Source organism: Egretta garzetta, unplaced genomic scaffold, assembly GCF_000687185.1.
Source record: "Egretta garzetta isolate BGI_Z169 unplaced genomic scaffold, ASM68718v1 scaffold548, whole genome shotgun sequence".
Lineage (NCBI taxonomy): Eukaryota > Metazoa > Chordata > Aves > Pelecaniformes > Ardeidae > Egretta > Egretta garzetta.
Window position 1 is genome coordinate 23,710 of NW_009260502.1, and position 9,090 is coordinate 32,799.

General features: G+C 38.1%; 1 protein-coding gene across 1 annotated transcript in view; it reads right to left on the reverse strand.

Moving 5' to 3' along the window:
* Positions 1–268: 268 nt before the first annotated feature.
* The window catches only part of LOC104131379 (sodium leak channel non-selective protein-like), a gene marked incomplete at its 3' end in the record, with an annotated part of 47,706 nt that continues 38,884 nt past the window's right edge, over positions 269–9,090 (reverse strand). Inside the window, exon 6 of the mRNA XM_009644539.1 lies at positions 269–423. Coding sequence (XP_009642834.1) covers positions 269–423 — 155 coding nt within the window. The remainder of the gene's footprint in view (positions 424–9,090) is intronic.

The window sequence follows — 9,090 nt, forward strand, 5'->3', positions numbered from 1 at the left end:
CTGGTGATAATCAATGGTTGACTCTTCTTAAATAAAGACATTGTTTTAAAGTTATTTAAATCCTGGGATCCCAGGCAATGCAAAAATAGATGATAACTTCATCATTCCAAAGCAAATAGCACAGCTTCTCTTTCTGGCATGTGCTCTACTTGACCAGAATACTGATTGCACTTGCTATCTTTTCAGCACAGACATGAGCTATCTGTTCTATTCATTTCATAAACATTTTTAAATGGATACTGAAATGGATGTTACCAGTAGGACAGACCTATCTCATTAAAGCCACTGTAGCCCAGCTCTTGCCTGCTTAGTCCCAGATCTTCAAGGTCCATGCATTTAAATCCAGGTGGGCACTGGTAACCTTCTTCTAGCTCTCTGGAACAGTGGGTGTCTGGGATAGCTAAATTATTCCAGGTTACATTTCTGTGAAAAATACAAAATTAAGGTGTTACATAAACTCAACCCATAGCAAAACTTGAAAGTGAGAGTACTAAAGTGAAAAGTACATCAGCTATTATTTTTGCTATCTGATGTTCTTTGATATATGTTGTTTTCATTAATTAAGCACTTATTGAAAAGGGCAAGACTTCAGTCTTATGTAATGACGGTACATATACTAAAAGCAGAAGTTTCATACTAAGAGACCCCAACAAAAATGGAGACTGACGCACAGGAGTCAACATACAAATGCACCAACTACTCTTTAATGCGGTTTGGGCACTTACTGCTTCAGGCTCCTTTGCAAATCCCGAGTGTTCAACTGCAGTCAATACTGTGCCTTCCACAGACATTACCTGAGCTAGCTTTGACACTCTTTAAAAGGATCATTGTGGATGACCTGTCAGCCACCCGAGTACATATTCAGCTTCTTGTACCTTGGTCAGGCCAGGTTTCCACCAAAGGTGGATAGTCACAGTCACAGGCAAGAAGAACTTTCATGTCTAGTGCAATTAGTATCTAGGTATTGCTGTGACTGAAACAGATCTGATTCACTTTTAGGTCAGTCCAGTAATGACTTGGTAGAACAGGTGAAAAAATGTGAACTAGTTTGAACTGGTTCAAACTGATTTATGTTGTAAATGTAACACTGAAAAACAGAAAGATCATGAGACAACAGGCTGCACTGCAACACAATGTGTTGTCCATTTTTACTGTTGTCAGAGGCTGAACATCACTTGTCTTCCCAGCTCCTCTGGCACCTGGGGCTGAGCTGCTGAAGAGGCTCTGTCATGCTGCACCGCAATGGGAGTTCAGGTAGGTCCAGTGCTAAGGGACATAGAAGCTAAAAGGAGAGGGAAGACAAGTCTGTAGCTCCTTGTGCTGTTAAATCTGTGCCTGTGGCATGTACACGTAAAGATGGGTATCCAAGTACTCCCAAACTTTGGTAAGGAGAAGCTCAGGCAGTTGATTCCCCCTAAGTGTTTACAGCACCTAGTTAATAATCACAATAACATAGTCCTTTGCTAAAAACAAACACTGGTCATAGAATCGTTTAGGTTGGAAAAGACCTTGAAGATCATCAAGTTCAACCATTAACCTAACATTACCACCCCACCACTAAACCATCTCCCTAAGCACCTTATCTACCTCGTCTTCCCGTCTTTTAAATACCTCCGGGATGGGGACTCCACTGCTTCCCTGGGCAGCCCATTCCAATGCTTAGCAATCCTTTTGGTGAAGAAATTTTTCTTGATGTCCAACCTAAACCTGCCCTGGTGCAACTTGAGGCCATTTCCCCTCATCCTATCACCTGTTACCTTGTCACCCCATATCCCAAGAAGTAGTTTAGTTAAGAGGTAACCTTAGCAAACTGCCCCCCTCCATCCTGAGCAGGTCCCTGTTAGGGTCTACAAAGCAACACAGCACAGTATTACAGTGCAGACATGAGGATTCATGTTACTTGTGCTATGAGTCAGCTGGGTAAACCAAAGAGAAGGAAGGTTGCAATATGACATAGCTCCAACTGTGCTGGACAAGCACACAGCTAAGAAACATCTGGTTTTCTCCTTGCTTATATTCTCTCATCCAGCAAATGAAAATCCTGATTTTTGGTTCAGTCATACAGCAATTTCAAATCAGACTTGAAAAGCTAATTGTGTTGAGTTCTGGTCTGAGAAAAAAAAAATCGAGTCGACAGCATTTTTACATTCATGTTCAGGTTGATTCTGACTTCCTGGTCACAGCACAGACTTTTGATATAGAAACACTCAAAATGAATTGCTGAAAGTTACAAAGAAAATCTTGTAGTATTCACCCTGTTATCCTGAGGCTTCAGACCAGTGCTTTAAAATTCATCATTTTAATTAATCTTGCTTGTCCACAGAAAAGGTGAAAGTTTTCAGTCTGCCCTTTAGTATAATTAGTATCTTATTGTTCTTCTGAAAGTCCTCTTCTTTAACTCAAAGATGCTTTTTGACAACTAAATTGGGTGAACAGAAGTTTTAATTACTTTATTTTTCTTGCTTTTATGCACTGCATGCAATAGCAATAGAACAGTCTAAATCTGTCAGTGTGAAACTAATGCTTCCTACACAATTTTTCCTAGGCAATTACAAACGCAGAAAAATAACTGTAGTTGTACCCATCCTGTAGTCATTGCTTCATGATAGCAGAGAGCTATACACATTTGCATGGATGCACACAGAGACACGTACAATTCCAGCTGAAGTTTTGAAGAACACCCTGAAATTTAGCCACGTGCATAACTAGGAAGACAGACAGGTACACAAGTGTACGCGTACTCATTTGACTTTTTGTAAACACGCTCAGCACATGTCACTCAAGGATTTAAAAATTCATCTGGGCACTGTAAGTCCTTTATACTAGAATATGTTAATTCATGCCCAGTTGTATGCTTTAAGTACGTTAGATTTATGATACTGCCATCTAAAAGCCATTATAATATATAGGATTATCATAAGACAACCTTTTATGAATATTTTCAGAAATGAAAATTAATTCATTGGCTCAAGCAGATTCAGAACCCCAGCTGTTGGTAGCTAATGAATTTTACATTATGGTCTGCATTAGAAAATCCCTCAGATCCAAGAGGCTAGCAGCGTGAGGGCATATTGTTAAAAGTATTACTGACTCAATCACTACAATGCAAAGCACTCATTTTAAGTGCTTCATTTAAACCTAGGTCATTTTTACATCACATCAAACCTCCTGAAGAGGAAAAGCTGTCTCCGTGTATTGAGTATGATTGAGGCTAAAAAAGAAGAATCTCTGCTTATAGTACCTGTACCTGTACAGATACAGGCTTTTTTTGGATGAACGTTACTAGGCAATTTGTGTTCTGCCTCAAGACAGTAAATAAGCATAGGCTAGTCTACATGGATGAGACAATATCAGACATCTAGCCTAGAAGCGGCTAAAATATCACCAGAAGTTCTCAGTATGATTTAAACCATTTTATTCCTTCATAGGCCATACTCTGCATTAACTAAGTACTTAGATGCTGATTCAGCACATAACTAGCTCTAAGTATCTCAAAAGTTTGATTAGGCAATGTGCTTAAATATGTTGCTGAATAGGGTGCCTTGACAAAATTATGAATTCTTGCAACATGACCAAAGAAATAATTCATCCCAATAGACCAACTGAACATTTCTATGCAGAGTATTCAATGTGTATGGAGTACAGCATCAACTTAACAGGTGAGCTGAGAAATTAGTTCTGCACAGGAATGGAAAGGATGCAGAAGGACATAATTGACTCCATGTCGCTTGAGAAGAATCCTTCAATAAGAAGATTGTTGCAAAAGACATAGGAGTGCTACTCTGACATGTTTTTAACTGCCTGAAGAATGTTCTGTCTATGTACAAACATATGTATACCACAAGAAAAACCTGAATTGATGTGTCTTGGCATTACACGTGCCTGTTTTTCATGGCACCTGTAGCAAAACTGATCTTTCAACCACCATGTACTCATGGGTCATGGTTTAAACCCAGCCAGCAACTAAGCACCACACAGCCACTCACTCACTCCCCCGTGGTGGGATGGGGAAGAGAACTGGAAGGGTAAAAAGTGAGAAAACTGGTGGGTTGAGAAAAGAACAGTTTAACAAGAAAAATAATAGTAGTAGTAGTAGTAGTAATAATAATAATAATAATAATAATAATAATGATGATGATGATGATGATGCAGCAATGAAAAGGAAAATAACAAAGAGAGAGAGATAAAACCCAAGAAAGACAAGTGATGCATATGAAAATTGCTCACCACCAGCCAATCAATGCCCACCCAGTCCCTGGGCAGTGGCTCCCCTGGCCAACCTTCCCCTAGTTCATTTCTGAGCATGACGTCCTATGGTGTGGAACATCCCTCTGGTCAACTGGGGTCAGCTGTCCGAGCTGTGACTCCTCCCAACTTTTTGTGCACCCCCAGCCTACTCGGTGGTGGGGTGGGGTAAGGAACAGAAGAGGCCTTGACTCTGTGTAAACACTGCTCAGCAGTAATGAAAACATCCCTGTGTTGTCAACACTGTTTCCAGCACGAATCCAAAGGATAGCCCCATATCAGCTACTGTGAAGAAAATTAACTCTACCCCAGCCAAAACAGCACATCATGTGAACAAAATCTCTCTTTGAGCATGATCTCTTTATTAGGGCTGTTCTTCAAAGAGAGTTTTTGACAACTTAAGAGACAAATTACCCCAAGTAGCTCCTAACTTCCTATTTTCTGTTAGCCTGACTTTCTTTGCCAAAAATAGAAATGGAGAAAAAATGGGATTTTTTTTACTCTGGTATTCTATTAATTTTCTAAAGATATCACCAGAAAGCCATTCAAAATTACCAATCTATTCATCCAGTTTCCAGATCCAGAAAATTACAGGAAAAAATTTAGAAGGATATTTATTGATAAGGTATTATAAAAACATTCCAAATGGTCAATTAGGTAAGGAAGTCAATAACTAAAAATTAATTATTTGGAGCTGAAGGATTTTCTGTATTAATGAAAAGGAACTGTGTGTCTGTCTCTGCACCAAACCCAGGCACGGCACAGCTGCTAACTAAAGAGCTACTGCATTGGTAAAAATACCACAGCAGACATAAAAAATGGCTGGTGGATCATGAAGCAAGTAAGTAGCAACTGTACAGCTTCCAAATAACGAGCAATACATTAACTGGGACCTCAGAGGAATTGGCACTGGGTTCTGTGCTAAATCCATTTTCATTAGTGACCTGCAGGACTGTGTGAACCCCGTTTCATCAAAATCACACAAGGCATATGCTGAAGGATGACAAAACCCTTTGAGAATAGAGAGATTATGTAGTTCTGAAGAGCTTAAAGGTTACTCTCAATAAGTGTGATTTAATGGCAAGTAATGAATTCAGAAAGTGGTAGAACCTAAAAGCAAAATGCACACTGCTGTATAGGAAGTACTAAAATAGAAATAGGCTGGGATCAGATGATTTGTAAGAAACAGATTTCTCTTTAAGACATCAAGAATTTATAGTTTCTTCTTCTGCTATATGAATTTAGACGTCTAACTCTGAGCATGCAATTTTGAAAAAAAATTTCCATTCCTATACATTTTTCTGAAAGAGACTTCTGTTTTGCCATATTGCCAGAACACGAGGCAAAGCACCAAGCTAGCGAGAATATAGCAATAAACCTAAAATAAATCCGGAAGAGAGCACAGAGCTCCATGATGCAGAGAAGAAGTTCCTGAAGCTAAAATTAAATTGATTATGGGCCAGGATCACTCAATGAACATTTTCTGATGAAGTAATACTGCAGTTCTACATTGACTTTAGACAAGTTATCTCATGAGTATTATTAATACTGCTCTCTTACATTAGATAGGTGAATTATGTGTAATTTGTCTTTATTCTGAAAACCAGGGTGATCTACTTCATTGAAACATCTCTGCTGCACCATTCTAGACAATTATTATAGCCCATGAAAATTTTTTTAAGCTTTAAATTCTGTATTATATCAGTACTTTATTAAATGAGATTTAATTTACAAGCTGGATTCATAGTAGGAAAATAAGGTCAGCTGTGTCATAAGCATCCTGATTTTAACAATGATTTTGGAGCTTTCTTTGAAGCACCAGAATATAAATGCAAGATATGTATAGACTATCAGATTAATGATAATGGAACCTCTCAGGTCACAGATCTGGTATAGCAAACACTAATTTGTAGGGTGGCAAATATCAACTTCTTTCTTGCTAATTTCTTACTAATACATTTAAGCCCACAAAAGACCAGATTTTTCACATCAAATGCAGAATAAGCACTATTTAGTCACAAATACTTTGCATTCTAGATTCAAAGCTCCCTCCTGCAACTGAGTCCATGCAAATACCCAAAAGTTACAACTCTATTTGATTTTCCTCACACAGATTGCTAGGGGCATTTGGGATGCCTGATGGTAACCCTCTCAACCTTTGGATAGTGATCTAGGAGGTCACAGGTCTCTGTAGGTCCTGTGCCACACCTGAGAGCCCTGTGTCATCCTTGAGTGTCTTGGACACATTAGTTATTTCAAGTAGCATTAAATGTCTACAGAGGGATAACTGCATCAGGCCCTTCAAGTTAAAAAAAATGACGGCTCCTATGGTTCATAAGCCAAGACATCAGCCTTAGTTTGCTTTCCCCCTGTTCCATTGTCCAGCTTTACAGCACAGAACTTCGTCTTCCAAACAAGAGAACTTCCTTAAAGAAGATCATTTACAGAAATAAAGAAGAAAAAAAAAGGAAGATACTCCCGGTATATCCATAACTAATGGCTGTATTTATATACCAATAAAAATCAGGAAATCTGAGATTAAGGTTTCTGTGACAACATTATGCCAATAACATTGTGCAGAAGGGAAGTTTTAAATAACTCTTCTACTTAGAATATGTCCTCTTAAAAGCTCAGATAGCTCAAGCCAACTACTATACAGCTGCCAATATAATTAGGTAGTTAAAAATATTCTTCCATATTCTAAGTTATGCTTGTTTTCAGAGACTCTGGGAATTTAACAGATAGGAAGCCTAGGTGGAAAAGTGTTTGCTTTTTATCTGACTCCTTGTAAAAAATAAAAGGGAGAAGGGTTGAAGTTTAGTTGTTGTTTGGTGACCGTGAAAGCAATCTAAGCACCTAGGAAAGTTTCCTTTCGTTTATCCTTTTAAATGTGTCTTTTATTCTCAAATCTGCACCTTAATTCTCACTATGCTAACCCAATCAAGCCCGTTTTCTCCAGTGGGAAGCTCTGAATGTACAACTGCTGTCAATAGATGGTTCCTAGACTACTTCCTTACAATAATGCTCTTTTTACAGAAAGACCTAACAATAACAACAGCCCCTCCTGCACAACTGTTAGAATAATGATATTGTGCTACAATAATTATATTTACAGGAACTTGGTTTCTATCATGAAGATTTCCATTGATCATTTTCATAATTACTACCACATTATGACCTCAGCTTAACAAGGAAGATATTAATGTATAAATCAGCGATATTGATATTTCTAAAATTTGCAGTAGTAGTTTATCATTATTATTGGGCATGGTTTTTTCAAAGTGTACTCATGGTCAGCTAACTCTCCTGTCACTGAAGTCAGACACATATATAACCGTTAACTTCAGTGAAAGGGAGTCATACTGTAATTGAGTTCTATTGATAGATCTTCTAGTTCGTGCAGAAAGAGATTGCAATTTAGGACAATGCTGCTGCCGGAGTCGTTCCAGGTTCTAGATAATCCAATAACAGTATCATCAAAAATCACTGGTGATAGTTAAAGACATTTCAGAGACTGCCTCTCTGGCTTAAGGATTACAGATATGTCTAGGCACAATTCTTCCTCTGATATTTTATAATTTTAGCACTCCCAAGGGTAATTTTAAAATTTTATGTTTTACCTTTAGACAAACTTAGGTCTAAAGTCATCATGTACCATACTTACAGGACCAGTTACCTGTTTTTAATCTGAGAACAAAATTTGCTTTATCTTTTAAACCACAAGTGAGAAAACTTCATCCATATTTAATGTTTCTCATAATTATATCTGTAATTGTAACTATAAAGCTTTCAAATTTTTCTAGTAACAGATTGTCTCTGATATCTATTTATTCATTTTATCACATTAAAAGATAAGATAGGGCATGCTTAAAGGACTCATGACTTTAGAAACACTACAAACACAAAGCTTAAGCTTGGCAACATTACGTATTTCACATTTTAACTTGGCAAACACAGATTTCACTACTCAAGAACTAGTAACTGAGGGGAATATCAGACAGCGTCTGCTAGGGCTAATTATAGTCAAATCAACAGGCCCAAATAACTGAGGGCATCTCTAATCATTTCTATTAATTTTTAATAAATCTTGCAATAGCAGGGAAATTCCAGAAGAATGCTAATGTGCCATAAATTTTTCAAGAAAAAGCAGCACGACTGGTTAGCCTGATATCAACCAAGACAAAAGAGAGAGTGAGCTGGTACAAAGTCTAATTGATAGAGAGTAAAGAACATGAATGTAATTAATGGCAGGCAGTATGGATTTAGAAAAAAAATAATTCTCATCATATTAGCATGATTTTGATAAGACTACAGATTTGTCCAATAAAATTGCCTAGCTTAAACTTTGGAAAGTAGTTCATTTAATAACACATGACTGATTAAAAAGTTGGCACTACAGAATGTCAATAAAGCTGTCACAGTTTAACCCTTGCCAGAAACTAAGCACCACACAGCTGCTCACTCACTCCCAAAGAAAACTTGTGGGTTGAGACAAGAACCGTTTAATAATTGAAATATAATAATAATAACAACAACAGTCCTTCAGGGCAGGAGAGATGGTGTGTGGTGCTGGATCGTTGCATGCTGAAGCCAATTCTGGTTATTATCGCTGCACTTGTCCAGTTCTACCGTCTCATTTATGGGTTTTGCCTCTCCTCCTCCTGTTCTCATGATGGCCCTGGTTCACCTTCATCCCTTACTAAATGAGCTGATTTTCTTGTGCATTTCTTCCTGTGTATAGGGACGACTGATACTGGCGTGGGTTGGTTCTCTGGTTCAGCTGCAGTTCTTGTCACTGGAGTTGGAGTAGCTGCAGTGCCTGCCGGTTTGTCATCAGATCCGGGG